Here is a 19613-nt window from a genome sequence, read left to right as displayed (position 1 = left end):
TTCCTACAGACACCCTCCAAATTCTTGTAGCAAGCCTTCCCAGAAGAGTGGCTCCAGCACCATAAAGACATGGACAGGAGTACCTGACCTCATGAATGGGCACCAATTCCTACAGACACCCTCCAAATTCTTGTGGGAAGCCTTCCCAGAAGAGTAGAGCCAGCACCATAAAGACATGGACAGCAGCACCTGACCTCATGAATGGGCACCAATTCCTTCAGACACCCTCCAAATTCTTGTAGCAAGCCTTCCCAGAAGAGTGGCACCAGCACCATAAAGACATGGACAGGAGTACCTGACCTCATGAATGGGCACCAATTCCCACAGACAACCTTCAAATTCTTGTGGCAAGCCTTCCCAGAAGAGTGGAAGATGTTGTAACCACAAAGTGGTTCCAACTCCATATTAATTGATGGGCAACTTCATATTAATCGTCGTGAAGAAGCAACTCCATATTAATTGCCATGGTTGTGGAATGGGATGTCCAACAAACTCATACAGGTGTGATGGTAAGATATCACATATACAGTCATGGCCAAAAATATCGAGGTTCAATGCAAACAAAAGAAATAAACATGACAAAGCCAAAACATTTGTGATTCTGGGCAAAGTGGTGCATTATCGGACAGAAATGCAGGGTTGCCAATATTCTTGGCCATGACTATACTTTTGGCCATTAGATGCTGATTCTACTAATATCAGTTAAATCATATTCAAAGACAACTCACATTCTTCGCTCCCCTCTTCTTCCTCATTCTCTTCCTCACAGGGAACCTACAGAAAAAAACAGACTCTCAGCAAAAGCATAAATTGATGTTCATGATTAAAGCAGCATTAGATGCACCTACCTTAACTGAGCTGTCCTCTTTTTTCTCAGATTTCTTCCCTTCCCTGGAAATAAATCGTGACAAATATGGTTTCTGAAAATCATATTTTCACACAATATTTTTTTGTGAAGTGGATATTTATACCAGTGCTTGGTGAACCTTCTATTACTAGAATGGACCTTCATAGACAATCATAAAATTCCAAAATAATATTATGGGGCAAATACTTCTGTACGTCTGTGACCCCGCAGAGAGTCCCTCTTCAATTAGTTACCCAATATCACTTTCAAGGTGACCACGATGGACAACGCTATTATATCTTTATCGGGATCTTGGAATAAAACTTAAAAAAAAAAACAACTTTTTATAAGATGAGTCTACCCATTAGAAGCGTTTCCCTCATCTCCTGTCAAATGTTTGGGTTTCCCATCACTTTCTATACTGACGACAGGGGTCACCAGGAGCATTAATGAGTATGAATATCTCCAGCTGGGGCACAAATACCAACAAAAACCTGGTTGAAGACTGAACCCTTTCACATGACCACTTTCACTAGACCAGGGGTGCTCAACCTGTGGCCCTCTGAGCAGGGCTGCTGTTAAAAACTATGGGGCCCCTTACAACCAACCTGACAGACCCCCCCAAACCATAGGGCCCCATACAGTCAACCTAACAGGGCCCCCCATCCCCACAAAAAAAAAAAACACAGTTTACTATGCTTCAGTTATGAATGAACACAGTGAGTGATAGGTACCAATCACTCATTGTGTTTATTCAGGAATGGAAGTGGTTGATAAATTACTGGAACTGATCCCCTGTATGTTTCTCTCTGCAGCAGCTGAACATTAGCCATGGGGGGGGGGGGGGGGGGTTAGGGGAGGAGAAGGGGATTGGTTCCAGCAATTGCCCCACTCACCCTTCTTGCCACATCCGATTCACCTAGGTGCCTGGGTCCCCTGCAGGTCTGGGCCCCGTACAGGAGTACTGGTGGTACCCCTTTATCTGCAGCGGCTGAAAGCTAGCCCTGGGGGGGGGGGGGTAGGGGAGGAAAAAGGGATTGGTTCCAGCAATTGCCCCACTCACCCTTCCTGCCCACATCCGATTCACCTAGCTGCCTTGGCCCCCTGCAGGCCTGGACCCCATACAGGAGTACTGGTGGTACCCCCTTATCTGTATCAGCTGAAAGCTAGCCATGGGGGGGGGGGTTAGGGGAGGAGAAGGGGATTGGTTCCAGCAATTGCCCCACTCACCCTTCCTGCCCACATCCGATTCACCTAGCTGCCTGGGACCCCCTGCAGACCTGGGCCCCGTGCAGGAGTACTGGTGGTACCCCCTTATCTGCAGCAGCTGAAAGCTAGCCCTGGGGGGAGGGGGGAGGGGAGGAAAAAGAGATTGGTTCCATTAATTGCCCCACTCACCCTTCCTGCCCACATCCGATTCACTTAGCTGCCTGGGCCCCCCAGCAGGCCTGGGCCCTGTACAGGAGTACTGGTGGTACCCCCTTATCTGTAGCAGCTGAAAGCTAGCCATGGGGGGGGGGGTTAGAAGAGGAGAAGGGGATTGGTTCCAGCAATTGCCCCACTCACCCTTCCTGCCCACATCCGATTCACCTAGCTGCCTGGGCACCCCCTGCAGACCTGGGTCCCATACAGGAGTACTGGTGGTACCCCCTTATCTGCAGCAGCTGAAAGCTAGCCATTGGGGGGGGGGTTAGGGGAGGAGAAGGGGATTGGTTCCAGCAATTTCCCCACTCACCCTTCCTGCCCACATCCGATTCACCTAGCTGCCTGGGACCCCCAGCAGGCCTGGGCCCCATACAGGAGTACTGGTGGTACCCCCTTATCCACAACCCTACCTCTGAGCCCTCTGATGTGGCCCTCAACACGAATGAAGGAGTTATGGTGCGCTTTCAGAAAGTGCACCACACCCACAAGATATATTAGAAGTCTACGGTGTGGGTAAACCACAGCGCACCAGTGTGAAAGCGGCCTTTTAGGGGGCTTAGGACAGTAAGGGCTCATTTCCATTTGCAGTTTGGAAGACAGTAAAATCCCATAGTTAGAACATGTTTTTGGGACCACACACCCCCAACCACTGGTGTAGCATCGGGGGTTGCAATGGCGACCTCACCCCATGCTCCAGGGGGCCCGTGCGGCCTCCCTGTCACATTTTGTTTTTCACTTGGTATATACAGGAACTGATCCTCTCTATTTTCCTCCTGCAACTGCTGAAAGCTGGATTCTTCTCCTCTCCCTATCGCCAACATTCAGCGGCTGCAAGAGGGGAATATTCATTATCCTATACAAAATAAACATTTCAAAATTCTCCATGTTGGATGGAACAGGATATAGGTAAAACCCCTCTCAGTTTGGGGTCCAAGGAGATTTTCCTTCACTTTCTGGCCGTAATCACAACAGGAATTGATACCAAGATGAATAAATAGTTTATGGCTGAATCAGGAGACAGGAGATCTCATTTCTATAAAGTATAAAGGTTCTTCTTGCAAATATCAAGGTTAGAAAACCAAGATCAATTGCCATTACAGTTTCCTGTCCAACCCTTGCTGGTCGCGTCTTCTTGTCTAGAGCACACCTCAAGCAACCATTCATATTCAAGAACCCAATGGGCAGCACAGAAGCTTGAGGCTACTCAGGCTGTGCTTGCTCCTTATGGCCTATAGTAGGCGTCATCAGCCTTTTCTGTACTGCAGAGGAACCCTTGAAACAATTTCAGGTCTCAGGGAACCCCAGTTGTTAGAAATTCATTGGAGATCATTGGGAAAAATTCCCCCTTACAATGCCACTCTCGCAGATACAGTGGGGCAAAAAAGTATTTAGTCACCACCAATTGTGCAAGTTCTTCCACTTACAAAGATGAGAGAGGCCTGTAATTGGCATCATAGGGAGACCTCAACTATGAGAGACAAAATGAGAAAACAAATCCAGACAATCACATTGGCTGATCTGGAAAGAATTGATTTGCAAATTATGGTGGAAAATAAGTATTTGGTGAATATGAAAAGTTCATGTCAATACTTTGTTATATATCCTTTGTTGGCAATGACAGAGGTCAGACGTTTCCTGGAAGTCTTCACAAGGTTGGCACACACTGTTGCTGGTATGTTGGCCCATCCTCCATGCAGATCTCCTCTAGAGCAGTGATGTTTTGGGGCTGTCGCTGCAACACGGACTTTCAACTCCCTCCAAAGGTTTTCTATGGGGTTGAGATCTGGAGACTGGCTAGGCCACTCCAGGACCTTGAAATGCTTCTTATGAAGCCACTCCTTTGTTGCCCAGGCGGTATGTTTGGGATCACTGTCATGTTGGAAGACCCAGCCACGTTTCATCTTCAATGCCCTTGCTGATGGAAGGAGGTTTGCACTCAAAATCTCACGATACATGGCCCCATTCATTCTGTCCTGTACATGGATCAGTCGTCCTGGTCCCTTTGCGGAGAAACAGCCCCAAAGCATGATGTTGCCACCCTCATGCTTCACAGTAGGTATGGTGTTCTTTGGATGCAACTCAGCATTCTCTCTCCTCCAAACACGACGAGTTGTGTTTCTACCAAACAGTTGTATTTTGGTTTCATCTGACCATATGACATTCTCCCAATCCTCTCCTGGATCATCCAAATGCTCTCTAGCAAACTTCAGAGGGGCCCCGGACATGTACTGGCTTAAGCAGGGGGACACGTCTGGCACTGCAGGATCTGAGTCCCTGGCGGCGTAGTGTGTTACTGATGGTAGCCTTTGTTACGTTGGTCCCAGCTCTCTGCAGGTCATTCACTAGGTCCCCCCGTGTGGTCCTGGGATTTTTGCTCACCGTTCTTGTGATCATTTTGACCCCACGGGGTGAGATCTTGCGTGGAGCCCCAGATCGAGGGAGATTATCAGTGATCTTGTAGGTCTTCCATTTTCTAATTATTGCTCCCACAGTTGATTTGTTCACACCAAGCTGCTTGCCTATTGCAGATTCAGTCTTCCCAGCCTGGTGCAGGTCTACAATTTTGTTTCTGGTGTCCTTCGACAGCTCTTTGGTCTTCACCATAGTGGAGTTTGGAGTGTGACTGTTTGAGGTTGTGGACAGGTGTCTTTTATACTGATAACAAGTTCAAACAGGTGCCACTGATACAGGTAATGAGTGCAGGACAGAGGAGCCTCTTAAAGAAGAAGGTACAGGTCTGTGAGAGCCAGAAATCTTGCTTGTTTGTAGGTGACCAAATACTTATTTTCCACCATAATTTGCAAATAAATTCTTTCCAGATCAGCCAATGTGATTGTCTGGATTTGTTTTCTCATTTTGTCTCTCATAGTTGAGGTCTCCCTATGATGCCAATTACAGGCCTCGCTCATCTTTGTAAGTGGGAGAACTTGCACCATTGGTGGGGACTAAATACTTTTTTGCCCCACTGTAGCTAAAGAGATCATTGGTGTCATACGAAGTGGCCCTTTGACCTGGAACTATGCAGTTACTATCAGACAGGAGGACAATTACCCATATCCCAAGTATTCTCCAGAAACCTTTATAGGAGCTTTTCTCAGCCTTTTTTTCCCCAGAGGGACCCTTAAAATAATTCTCAGGTCTCAGGGAACTCTTACAAAAACCTTTTACTCATGGGCCAATTGGAAGAATGCCCCTTACGTGAGTTATCAATAGGAAGGAAAGCAGCCCTTACAAGGATGGTCAGAATGCCACCATTACAGGCAGCTAAAAAGATATTTGGTGTCATGCTGCTGGCTTTGCCAAGTGGCATTGGTCCTGGAACTATAAAGGCACCCTCAAATGGGAGGACAGTCAATGACAGCTCAAGGAACCCTTAGCTACCTCTTGAGGAACCCTACAGTTCCACAGAACCCTGGTTAAGAAGAGCTTCTCTAGAGCATTGGTTTTCAGTTGGGGTGCTGCAAAGAGTCCTCAGGGGTGCCGCAGCAATGTCCTGGTTGGAGTGCGACCCTATGTAAACTCCCGTGCACTGGGAGGAGAGAGAGAGAGAGCACACCACGCACTTCATCTCGGCTCTCTCCTCCTCCCTGCTGCTATGTGTAACAGAAGGCTGTGCGGGTCGCCCACCCGCATCCTACCAACCAATGACAACATCGGTTGCCAAGGACATGTCGGGCAGGACACACAGATTTCTGTTTTGCCGGCAATAGTACACATGGCAGCAAGGAGGAGGAAATTGCTGGGAGGAGGTGCGCAGTGTGCTCTCTCTTTCTCCTTTACAGAGGGTCGTACTCACATCTCAGTGTGCAGGAAGGGGCGGACTGACAACTCATGGGGCCCCCGGGCTATAGGGGATCATAGGGCCCCTGCGTCCTTGTCCAAACTCAAAAAAGCCTATGAAAAAGGTACCAGGGGCATCTCATGGGGCCCCCTACTGACCCCGGGCCCTCGAGCAATAGGGGATCATGGGGCACCTGCGTCCTTGCCCAAACTCAAAAAATCCTATGAAAAAGGTACCGGGGCATCTCATGGGGCCCCCTACTGACCCTGGGCCCTAGGGCAGTGGCCGAGTTTCCAAATGGTCAGTCCGCCCCTGGATGCAACTGAATGGATAGAGAGAGATAGTTGATGGGAAGGGGTGGGTTGGAGACAAGGTGAGAGCTCCTACAATGGCTCAGTCTTTAGGTCCTAGTCCTTCCCATTGGATGCCATATACAAGGCTGTACATTATTCTCTGACTTTATTGGATGCCGAGCTATGAACAGGGGCGGACTGACAACTCATGGGGCCCCCAGGCAATAGGGGATCATGGGGCCCCTGCGTCCTTGCCCAAACTCAAAAAAGCCTATGAAAAAGGTACCAAGGCCATCTCATGGGGCTCCCTACTGACCCCGGGCCCTCGGGAAGTGCCCGAGTTTCCAAATGGTCAGTCCGCCCCTGTGTGCAGGGTTTGATTACCGCCCCCTATCGCCTCCCTACACTGCTCCTGTACAGGCAATACAGGTGGTAGGAGGGGGGATTTGTGCTGGGAAGGGGGGGGGGGGAGCAGGGTTTGTGCTAGGTGTGGCAATTCGGGAGCAGGGGGTTTGTAGTAGGAAATGGGTTTTGGGGGGGCCATGCTAGGAGGGGGTGAGGTATTGGAAGTGGGGTTTGTGCAAGGAGCAGGGATTTGCAAGCAGGGAGTTTATGCTAGGAGGGGGGAATTGGGGGGTTTGTGCTAGGAAGAGGAATTTGGAGGGGTTTGTGCTCAGAGGGGGGATTTGGGGGGAAGAGGAATTGGGGGGGGGTTGTGCTCAAAGGTGGGGATTTATACTAGGAGGGGAAATTTGGGGGGCAGTTGTGCTCGGAGGGGGATGGGGGGATTAGTGCTGGGGGGGGGTTTGTGCTAAGAGAAGGAATTTGGGGGAGAAGAATTACATTTACATTTTTAGGGCTTGTTCACATTAGGCGCAGTGCGGTAACACATGCAAAATTGTTTTTCTGTTTTCTGTAACACAGAAAACTCTGCTGCCTTTTGCAGTCAGGCGTGGGTGCCATTAATTCTTAATGACAACTCCATGTATCTTGCAAATGCGTGTATGTTTGCGCCCATTAACAATAATGCAAAGTGCAGGAACACGCAAAAAAACGCACGCGCTTGGACATGGAACCATGGGACCCTGGTTGAAAGTGTATGGTCCACGGTGTTTCTGCGATGGGCTATTTTGCATTCATTAGTAACACCTCATCTGGAATATGCAGTTCAGTTTTGGGCTCCAATTCACAAAAAGAACATTGGGGAACTGGAGGAAGTACAGAGAAGGGCAACCAAACTGATAAGAGGCATGGAGGAGATCAACTATGAGGAAAGATTAGAGGAACTGAATTTATTCTCTACTGAGAAGAGGAGATTAAGGGGGGATATGATCTCCATGTATAATACATAAGGGGGGATATGATCTTCATGTATAATACATAAGGGGGGATATGATCACCATGTATAATACATAAGGGGGGATATGATCTCCATGTATAATACATAAGGGGGGATATGATCTCCATGTATAATACATAAGGGGGGATATGATCACCATGTATAATACATAAGGGGGGATATGATCTCCATGTATAATACATAAGGGGGGATATGATCACCATGTATAATACATAAGGGGGGATATGATCTCCATGTATAATACATAAGGGGGGATATGATCTCCATGTATAATACATAAGGGGGATATGATCACCATGTATAATACATAAGGGGGGATATGATCTCCATGTATAATACATAAGGGGGATATGATCTCCATGTATAATACATAAGAGGGATATGATCTCCATGTATAATACATAAGGGGGGATATGATCTCCATGTATAATACATAAGAGGGATATGATCTCCATGTATAATACATAAGAGGGGATATGATCTCCATGTATAATACATAAGAGGGATATGATCACCATGTATAATACATAAGGGGGATATGATCTCCATGTATAATACATAAGGGGGATATGATCTCCATGTATAATACATAAGGGGGATATGATCTCCATGTATAATACATAAGGGGGATATGATCTCCATGTATAATACATAAGGGGGGATATGATCACCATGTATAATACATAAGGGGGGATATGATCTCCATGTATAATACATAAGGGGGGATATGATCTCCATGTATAATACATAAGAGGGATATGATCACCATGTATAATACATAAGGGGGATATGATCTCCATGTATAATACATAAGGGGGGATATGATCTCCATGTATAATACATAAGGGGGGGATATGATCTCCATGTATAATACATAAGGACGAATATGATCTCCATGTATAATACATAAGGGGGGATATGATCTCCATGTATAATACATAAGGGGGGATATGATCTCCATGTATAATACATAAGGGGGAATATGATCTCCATATATAAGACATAAGGGGGGATATGATCTCCATGTATAATACATAAGGGGGATATGATCTCCATGTATAATACATAAGGGGGATATGATCTCCATGTATAATACATAAGGGGGGGATATGATCTCCATGTATAATACATAAGGGGGATATGATCTCCATGTATAATACATAAGGGGGGATATGATCTCCATGTATAATACATAAGGGGGGATATGATCTCTATGTATAATACATAAGGGGGGATATGATCTCTATGTATAATACATAAGGGGGGATATGATCTCCATGTATAATACATAAGGGGGGGGATATGATCTCCATGTATAATACATAAGGGGGATATGATCTCCATGTATAATACATAAGGGGGGATATGGTCTCCATGAATAAATACATCAGTGGTTCATATAGTGAACTCGGTGTAGTTATTCCCCCTGAGGTCATCACAGAGGACAAGGGGGCGCTCTTTACGTCTGGAGGAAAAGAAATGTAATCCCCAAACACGGAAAGGTTTCTTCACAGTGAGAGCTGTGAGAATGTGGAATAGATTCCCTCAAGAGTTGGTTGTGGCCAGCTCAGTGGATTGCTGTAGGAAAGTCCTGGATTCTTTCTTGGATACACAGAATATAACTGGATATAACATTTATAGGGAAAGTTGATCCAGGCAATATCCGATTGCCTCTCGGGGGATCAGGAAGGAATTTTTTTCCCTGCAGGAGCAAATTGGATCGTGCTTTGCTGGTTTTTTTTTGCCTTCCTCTGGATCAACTGTGGGTATAGGAATATAACTTTTTTTTTTCTATGGTTGAACTGGATGGACTATTGTAACTATGTAACGACAATCCCCTTCTCACTTTTTGTCTTTACTGTTGATATTGTCAGCATCAGCCAAATTGTCCACCGCAATAGCCAAGAAGACGTTCAGTAAGATATCTACACAAGCAGGTTAAGGAAGAGTCTGATGAGCTAAAGGGAAGATGTAGAAACAATAAAAAATCATAAATCATAAGATTAATTATCACAGCACTTGTAAATGGAGAAAACGGAATAATCCCGAACGAGAAATGACATTGCCGAGACTTATGCAGGCCATAGATGGGTCGAAAATCGGCTGATTTTTCGGCCGAAAATAAAATCGGCCAATTTTCGGATCGTTAGTGGGCTATTTGTTTGGCAGTTTTTCGGTATTTTGGCAGATTTTTTTTATCGGTAAAGTTGGAAAAAAAATCGGCCGATTTTCGCGGCAATGATGGGCAAATCGGCCGATTTTTTACCGATAAAAAATCTGCGCATGAGCAGTGACCTGCAAGAGGAAGACAAAAAGAAGAAAAAGAAGAAGAGGAAGAGAAAGAAGAAGTGGAAGAGGAAGAAGAAGTGGAAGAGGAAGAAGAAGTGGAAGAGGAAGAAGAAGAGGATGAAGAAGAAGAAGTGGAAGAGGAAGAAGAAGTAGAAGAGGAAGAAGAAGTGGAAGAGGAAGAAGAAGAGGATGAAGAAGAAGAAGATGATGAAGAGGATGAAGAAGAAGAAGATGATGAAGATGATGAAGAAGAAGAAGAAGAAGAGGATGATGAAGAAGAAGAGGATGATGATGATGAAGAAGAAGAAGAGGATGAAGAAGAAGAAGAAGAAGAAGGAAAAATAAGAGGAATTCCAGTCCGGCAAAAAGTGTCGCTGCAGAGAGCTCCGCTATTTCTGACAGTTCTTTGACATTTACAGCGGTTGCAACATTGTATCTATTTGTTTCCAAATAAAAACGTCTGTATCCTAAATGGATACAAATAGATACATTGTTGCAACCTCTGTAAATGTCAAGGAACTGTCAAAGAAATAGCAGAGCTCTCTACAGGGACACTTTTTGCCGGCTGTAGACGGGATGAAAATCGGCCGATTTTTTTTACCATTGGTGGTATAGTCGGCCGCTTGAACGACCGATTTTTCGTTTTTTAAAAGAAAAATCGGCCGTTTTTCTCCCCATCTATGGCCTGCATTAGGCAATAAAGGAGCAATACACTATTATGGATATAGGGATACGCAGAGTACTGCAAATCAGAGCAAAGAATAGCAATCACGTTGTATTGTTATAACTTTTCTATAATGAAGGAAAGTAAAATCTGAGTTGTGGTCCCACACATCATCACTGCTTTCTGCATTTTCTTTTTAAACACCTTTTTAACCTCTAAAAAAAAACTGTACCAATGGTTCCAAAAGGTAGGAATTGGAACCAGGCAACTGGTAGGTGCCTTACCTGCCATCTTCATGTAAGAATGCCCCTCTGTATTTTATCCTTCCTATCCCCCACCTCTATCTTGCAGTGCAGCAAGCTCACTGCTGTAGACTGCCAACTGAGACCAACCAACCGAGAGCAGGAATTTTGCTGTTTGACAAACTATTGGTAGTGCTAGCACATTACTCGCTTCCAATTATTAGGGTTCAGATTCTTGGCCCTTGTCTTGGGAGAGGGGAGGTGGCATGTGGCCTTATGGTAGGTCTCTCTTTCGGGAAGACCCACCAATGGTTTGGTGGGTCTTCAGGGAAGACCCACCAATGGTTTGGTGGGTCTTCGGGGAACACCCACCAATGGCTTGGTGGGTCTTCGGGGAACACCCACCAATGGCTTTGTGGGTCTTCGGGGAACACCCACCAATGGCTTGGTGGGTCTTCGGGGAACACCCACCAATGGCTTGGTGGGTCTTTGAGGAACACCCACCAATGGCTTGGTGGGTCTTCGGGGAACACCCACCAATGGCTTTGTGGGTCTTCGGGGAACACCCACCAATGGCTTGGTGGGTCTTCGGGGAACACCCACCAATGGCTTGGTGGGTCTTTGAGGAACACCCACCAATGGCTTGGTGGGTCTTCGGGGAACACCCACCAAGCGAGGAAGACCCACCAAGCGCTTGGTGAGTCTTCGGGGAACACCCACCAAGTGCTTGGTGTGTTTTCGGGGAAGACCCACCAAGTAATGGAGTGTCTTCGGGAAGACCCACCAAGTAATGGAGTGTCTTCGGGAAGACCCACCAAGTAATGGAGTGTCTTCGGAAAGACCCACCAAGCAATTAGTGTGTCTTCGGGAAGACCCACCAAGCAATTAGTGTGTCTTCGGGGAAGACCCACCAAGCGCTTGATGAGTCTTCGGGGGAAAACCCACCAAGCGCTTGGTGGGTCTTCGGGGAAGACCCACCAAGTACTTGAGATGAGTTTGCTTTGGCAGGTCCCCCAAAGAATATGGTCCACCTGGTTTCGGATGGGTGGACCACAAGTACACTAGTCCCCTTCAGAAGTCTTACGCTCCAGGGAATCAAGGCCAGGGTACCTTTCTCCCGGCAAATCCGGGACAGTTGGCAAGTATGATGTAATGCAAGATTATTATGGGGCCTCTATGCATCTGAGGGCCCCTGGGCAATGCCCAGACATGCCCATGTATTAAGACAGCCTTGCTGAAGGGGGTCCTTATTTCTAACCTGTAGCCTTGTCATTCAACACCTGGAAACCAATTGTGTCTGAGGAGCCCCATGGGTTCTTCACCCGCCCTAGGCTGAGTTCTTCACCCCCCATACCTGACCTCTGGAGGTTGCTCTCCTTGCGTATGGCCTGAGGGTACCTGCCCCCCTTTGCATCCCAGGGAGTTCATCATTGCCTAGTACATACTGGTTAATTTTGTAAGTGAATACTACCATTTTATATACTATGTTGTTTTGCAACCCTTATGTGTATCCATATTGCCTAAGTATATTTATCCTCCCAAGATATATTGCTAGCCCCTGAGGAAGCAACAGTTGTCATCACGAAACATGTCGGGCACGGCCGGCACAACCTGAATATCCCCTGCCTCTTTCTATGTGGTCGGTGGGTCACGGGGTATTAGCTGTGGGCGAATTATGCAACGATATCATACAAGATATATTTTAGAGATGATGTGATGTTAATAAAGGAACATTGAGTTTATATTTTTGTGTACCGACTTTCTGTGCCTAGAAGGTCCATTTCCACAATCTTCTTCTCAAAATTCTATACAGGGACGTGGCACTTTGTTATCTATCGGGGTTGACCTCCTACCACCTGAGGGTCACCCCAACCTTCCAATATATTATAGCCCTGCTGAAGGACCTGAGCTCTGAGTAGCATTGTGAGTTGGTTGTCAGGGGTGGAGAACAGTTCTAGCATTTTCTTACAGCAGGATACAGTTTCCACAAATGAAGAGGATGATGAAATATATACAGACCAACATTCCAGGGAAAAATGGTCCTCCATATGCCATGATCCCATCATACATCACTGCATTCCAGTCCTCACCAGTAAGGATCTGCGTATCAACCACAGAAAGAAAAAAGAGACAGAGATAACGGATTGGTTATGAAAAAATGGGCATCCAGTGGGAAAAAGAAACAAAAAATGTATGACACAGTAACATGAATTGGCATCTACTCTCTACAAAGCCAGGTGTGGTGGGTGCGTGCCGCACCAGGTGACACCGGACCCGCTCCACGAAAAGGTAAGTTCCCCACATGGAACAAATTGTATATTGGATCCCTGACCATAAAACCCAATCCAAAGGTCAAGGATGGTCACCTGGAAGGCACTGGACATTGCCTGAGAGAACGTTTCAAATTCACGGTGTGGAAGAGGACTAAACCCATATGTAATTGCCACGGTACAATCCATATAAAAATGGACAACCAACCAGGTTTAATCTTTCACAGGAAATCAGAAATCTGGTCAACTCCTCCACAGCTGTTCCAGTTTTTCGTAAATTATCTCTACTGGGTAAGAGCAAAGGTGCAGGAACCTAGAGCAGCCAAGTGGGACCCTAATGGGTTTACTGTAGACAAGTCCATGAGACTGGTTTCTGTGGTTTACTAGATATAGCCTTGTACCATTAAATTGTATATTGGATCCCTGCCCATAAAACCCAATCCAAAGGTCAAGAATGGTCACCTGGCAGGCACTGGACATTGCCTGAGAGAACGTATCAAATTCACGGTGTGGAAGGGGACTAAACCCATATGTAATTGCCACGGTACAATCCATATAAAAATGGACAACCAACCAGGTTTCATCTTTCACAGGAAATCAGAAATCTGGTCAACTCCTCCACAGCTGTTCCAGTTTTTTGTACATTATCTCTACTGGGTAAGAGCAAAGGTGCAGGAACCTAGAGCAGCCAAGTGGAACCCTAATGGATTTACTGTAGACAAGTCAATGAGACTGATTTCTGTTTTCTGTGGTTTACTACATATGGCCTTGTACCATTAAATTGTGTATTGGATCCCTGCCCATAAAACCCAATCCAAAGGTCAAGAATGGTCACCTGGAAGACGGTGAGCAGTGCCTGAGGGAACGTGTCAAAGGTGCTCCTTTTGGTCTGGGTCTCGTCGAAGTTGAATTTTCCTCCGAAGAGCTGCATCCCAAGCAAGGAGAAGATGATGATGAAGAGGAAGAGAAGCAGCAGTAAAGAAGCAATGGATTTCATGGAGTTCAGCAGGGAGGCGACCAGGTTACTTAGCGATGCCCAGTGTCTGTATGGTGGAGAGGACAGTGATGGCAAGGTGGGAGAGAGAGAGAGAGAGAAGGATGCCAGGTGATGTGACACACCATGTTCCTTATGAAATACATACAGTATTATGTGCAATAGATACATAAGCATGCTATATAACACCAGATCATGGGAACACGAGGCACCATGGGTCTAATACCAGATCACGGGAACATGAGGCACCATGGGTCTAATACCAGATCATGGGAACATGAGGCACCATGGGTCTAATACCAGATCACGGGAACATGAGGCACCATGGGTCTAATACCAGATCACGGGAACATGAGGCCCCATGGGTCTAATACCAGATCATGGGAACATGAGGCACCATGGGTCTAATACCAGATCACGGGAACATGAGGCACCATGGGTCTAATACCAGATCACGGGAACATGAGGCACCATGGGTCTAATACCAGATCACGGGAACATGAGGGACCATGGGTCTAATACCAGATCACGGGAACATGAGGCACCATGGGTCTAATACCAGATCACGGGAACACGAGGCACCATGGGTCTAATACCAGATCACGGGAACATGAGGCACCATGGGTCTAATACCAGATCACGGGAACATGAGGCACCATGGGTCTAATACCAGATCACGGGAACATGAGGCACCATGGGTCTAATACCAGATCACGGGAACACGAGGCACCATGGGTCTAATACCAGATCACAGGAACACGAGGCACCATGGGTCTAATACCAGATCATGGGAACACGAGGCACCATGGGTCTAATACCAGATCACAGGAACATGAGGCACCATGGGTCTAATACCAGATCACGGGAACACGAGGCACCATGGGTCTAATACCAGATCACAGGAACATGAGGCACCATGGGTCTAATACCAGATCACGGGAACACGAGGCACCATGGGTCTAATACCAGATCACGGGAACACGAGGCACCATGGGTCTAATACCAGATCACAGGAACACGAGGCACCATGGGTCTAGTACCAGATCACGGGAACACGAGGCACCATGGGTCTAATTCCCCAGTAACCCTATGAATCAAGACATGTAAATGGGGATCAGATATGTGCCTTGATTGCTCAAGGGCAGTGGTCTCCGAACTGCAGTCAGTGGGCCCGATGTTGCTTGCTTTTATCCTTCCAATGATGGGGCACTATTCCTCCCACTGACACCAATGATGGAGCACTATTCCTCCCACTGACACCAATGATGGGGCACTATTCCTCCCACTGACACCAATGATGGGGCACTATTCCTCCCACTGACACCAATGATGGGGCACTATTCCTCTTACTGACACCAATGATGGGGCACTATTCCTTCCACTGACACCAATGATGGGACACTATTCCTCCCACTGACATCAATGATGGGGCACGATTCCTCCCACTGACACCAATGATGGGGCACTATTCCTCCCACTGACACCAATGATGGGGCACTATTCCTCCCACTGACACCAATGATGGGGCACGATTCCTCCCACTGACACCAATGATGGGGCACTATTCCTTTCACTGACACCAATGATGGGGCACTATTCCTCCCACTGACACCAATGATGGGGCACTATTCCTCCCACTGACACCAATGATGGGGCACTATTCCTCCCACTGACACCAATGATGTTTTACCTGCCAAAGAATTTGTATTTCTGTCCATTCATTCCTAAGATTTGCCCAGCCCTGCCACAGAGCACAGCCTGATTTTTTTTCATCTGCTACAGGTAATTCATACAGCTAGGTTTTGTCCCTCCCCCAGCCTGTGATTGGACAGTGAGGGAGTAGCACCACGCCAATGAGCTCATCTCTCTCCGTCACTCTGCTCTCTCCTTCTATGAGCATGTTCCTTGTACGCACATGAGCAACGCAGCATGGCAGACTGGCGCCCCGCGCTGTTTCATCTTTAATCTCTACTGCCCCCTGGCAGGAATGTTGACAGTACTGCACCACTGTCTTGTATTTCTTTTCATGTCTTGTACTGAACTGCGTGAGGCTATCATTTTTTTTGTAGTATGCTGCCTTCTAGTGGTGATTTTGGGCCACTGCATTTTTTTTTTAAATCTTCCTCTATTCTCCCCTCCCCTGTTTAGTGCTAGTTAGTTTAGTCCTAGATAGACCCCCTCCCCCTTGTTTCTTCTATGTCCGCTCGGGTCCCCCATAGGTTCTCCTGGCTCCTCCTGTCTGTCAGGTGACCCCACAGCAAGCAGTTTGCTATAGGGGCACCCGCTGCTCCGTGTGTCCATTCACACATGGAGTCGTGGCTTGGCTCCGCTCCCTCTCTCCCCTCACTGGCTGACTGGCTGTGATTGACAGCAGCGGCAGCATGTACCCACGTTACATAGGAACCTTAGATTGTAAGCTCTTGTGTCCAATGTTAGCGCTCTATAAATACCAGTCATAATAAATACAGAACAGCAGCCGTGGGGACATCAGAAGTCCATAGAAGAGTCAGGTGGTTTGCTGTCCCATTTGCTCCGCCCCTTTATGTGATACCCCCGCCCCCCAATGCCTCACTGACCTGGTGACCTTGAAGATGCGGAGGAGCCGGACGCAGCGCAGGACGGAGATCCCCAGAGGTGACATGATGTGGAACTCCACCAGGACTGTCTCCAGGATTCCCCCACACACCACGAAGCAGTCAAAGCGATTGAAGAACGACACAAAGTAGGCTTGGATCCCCAGACTGTACAGCTTGAGGAGCATCTCCACCGTGAACAGAGACAGCAACACCTTGTTTGCATAGCCTGGAGGACATGGAAGGGCCACGGTTAGGAATCATGGGGCCCCATATAGCCTGCCTGACAGGGCTCCCCTCACCTGATAGGGCCACCCCTCCCTCTACCCTGCAGGCAGTGTGCCTTGTGGAAAGATCTAGGAGTGGAAATATTGAGGGGTTCAAAACTTGTACAGGGGTCAAAGGCATGTAATATACAGAGTGCAGGTGTCTGGAGTATGTAATATACAGAGTGCAGGTGTCTGGAGTATGTAACATACAGAGTGCGGGTGTCTGGAGTATGTAACATACAGAGTGCGGGTGTCTGGAGTATGTAACATACAGAGTGTGGGTGTCTGGAGTATGTAACATACAGAGTGCGGGTGTCTGGAGTATGTAACATACAGAGTGAGGGTGTCTGGAGTATGTAATATACAGAGTGAGGGTGTCTGGAGTATGTAACATACAGTGTGCAGGTGTTTGGAGTATGTAATATACAGAGTGCAGGTGTCTGGAGTATGTAACATACAGTGTGCAGGTGTCTGGAGTATGTAACATACAGTGTGCAGGTGTCTGGAGTATGTAATATACAGAGTGAGGGTGTCTGGAGTATGTAATATACAGAGTGCAGGTGTCTGGAGAATGTAACATACAGAGTGCAGGTGTCTGGAGAATGTAACATACAGAGTGCAGGTGTCTGGAGAATGTAACATACAGTGTGCAGGTATCTGGAGAATGTAACATACAGAGTGCAGGAGTCTGGAGTATGTAACATACAGAGTGCAGGAGTCTGTAGCATGTAGCATACAGAGTGCGGGTGTCTGTAGTATGCAACATACAGAGTGCGGGTGTCTGTAGTATGCAACATACAGAGTGCGGGTGTCTGTAGTATGCAACATACAGAGTGCGGGTGTCTGGAGTATGTAACATACAGAGTGCAGGTGTTTGTAGTATGCAACATACAGTGTGCGGGTGTCTGGAGTATATAACATACAGAGTGCGGGTGTCTGGAGTATGTAGTATACAGAGTGCGGGTGTATGGAGTATGTAATATACAGAGTGCGGTTGTCTGTAGTATGTAACATACAGAGTGCGGGTGTCTGGAGTATGTAACATACAAAGTGCAGGTATCAATCGTATGTAATGTACAAAATGCAGGGGTCCGGAGTATGTAATGTACAGATTGCAGAGGTCAGGAGTGGGTAATGTACATAGCTCAGGTGTCAAGAGTGGGTAAAACATAAAATGCAGGGGTCAGGAGTATGTAATGTACATAGTTCAGGTGTCAGGAGTGGGTCATGCATAGAATGCAGGGGTCAGGAGTGGATAATGCACAGGGTGGTGCAGGGGTCAGGTGTTTGTAATGCATTTCACCATTTCACCATAACCTAAAAGTATTCTCTGGTGTACACCAAACCTTGACACCTAACCCTAACCATACCCTCTGCCCTAAATTGAGCCTAGCTCTTTTGGCCCCGTCTCCAAGTCTCTCTGCAAGGTGCTACTTGTCCTTCCAGTCATTAGTGCTACCCAGGGACACGCCTGTCAAGGACTAAGTCTTTACTAACCGCCAATCCTCCCATCTACCATCTCGCAGCCACTATTACCTTGTATCTGCGTCAGCCAATCAGGTTGCCGGTAGTGCTCAGAGGCTATCGTCAGCGTGTTCAGGAAGACCAGGATCAGGACCATCCAGTAAAAGGTGACCGATTTGACCGCCAGGCGACATTTCCTGCGGAAAGCTCGATTCCATCTCCTCAGTCTTCGGCTGTTATAAGATCAAATGTTACAATAAAGCTGACTTATGGCCTCCGAGACGCACATTATAAATCCCGAAAACGAAGCGATCTGGTCCAGGGGCTCACTTACTATATACATACAGACAGCAGGCCATAGATCGAGAAGATCAACATACGTCAGACGATATAGTACATGTATGGAGGGCGTGTCACATGACGAAAGATCTGTACTTCTGTCTGTCCAGTTCTGAAATTTACACAGCACTGCCAGCCTGGTGACCTGACTTTCTCTGCTGCTTTTATGCAATACAATGTGGTCACCTCCCTGCCTCCAGCCTGTAAACCCCCCTACACCAGCCTGTAACCCCCCTACCCCATCTTGTAACCCCCCCTGCCTCAGCCTGTAACCCCCCCTACACCAGCCTGTAACCCCCCTACACCAGCCTGTAACCCCCCTCTACACCAGCCTGTAACACCCCTCTACACCAGCCTGTAACCCCCCTCTACACCAGCCTGTAACACCCCTCTACACCAGCCTGTAACACCCCCTACTCCAGCCTGTAACCCCCCCTCTACACCAGCCTGTAACCCCACTACCCCAGCCTGTAACCCCACTACCCCAGCCTGTAACCCCCCTACACCAGCCTGTAACCCCCCTACACCAGCCTGTAACCCTCCTACCCCCAGTCTGTTACCCCCCCCCCCCGCCTCAGCCTGCAACACCCCCTACTCCAGCCTGTAACCCCCCCCCCACACCCCAGCCTATAACCCCCCTACCCCAGCCTGTAACTCTCCTACCCCCAGCCTGTAACTCCCCCCCCCCCCGCCTCAGCCTGTAACACCCCCTACTCCAGCCTGAAACCACCCCCCCCACCCACCCCAACCTGTAACTCCCTGCTCAAGTCTGTAACCCCCCCTTCCCCAGCCTGTAACCCCCC

General features: G+C 47.5%; 1 protein-coding gene across 1 annotated transcript in view; it reads right to left on the bottom strand.

Moving 5' to 3' along the window:
* CACNA1F (calcium voltage-gated channel subunit alpha1 F) overlaps positions 1-19613 on the bottom strand; it is a 208067-nt gene that overhangs the window by 107739 nt on the left and 80715 nt on the right. Inside the window, exons 14-20 of the mRNA XM_089679619.1 lie at positions 18544-18704; positions 16742-16967; positions 14007-14214; positions 12881-13001; positions 9553-9631; positions 849-891; positions 729-774 (exon numbers count right to left, since the gene is read on the bottom strand). Of these exons, the coding sequence (XP_089535745.1) occupies positions 729-774; positions 849-891; positions 9553-9631; positions 12881-13001; positions 14007-14214; positions 16742-16967; positions 18544-18704 (884 nt within the window). The remainder of the gene's footprint in view (positions 1-728; positions 775-848; positions 892-9552; positions 9632-12880; positions 13002-14006; positions 14215-16741; positions 16968-18543; positions 18705-19613) is intronic.

This window comes from Staurois parvus, unplaced genomic scaffold (assembly GCF_062004578.1).
Source record: "Staurois parvus isolate SC_StPar_1 unplaced genomic scaffold, SC_StPar_1.0 ptg000228l, whole genome shotgun sequence".
NCBI classification, from domain to species: domain Eukaryota; kingdom Metazoa; phylum Chordata; class Amphibia; order Anura; family Ranidae; genus Staurois; species Staurois parvus.
Note: the sequence above shows the minus strand (reverse complement) of the source record. Positions and strands in the feature narration are given on the sequence as shown.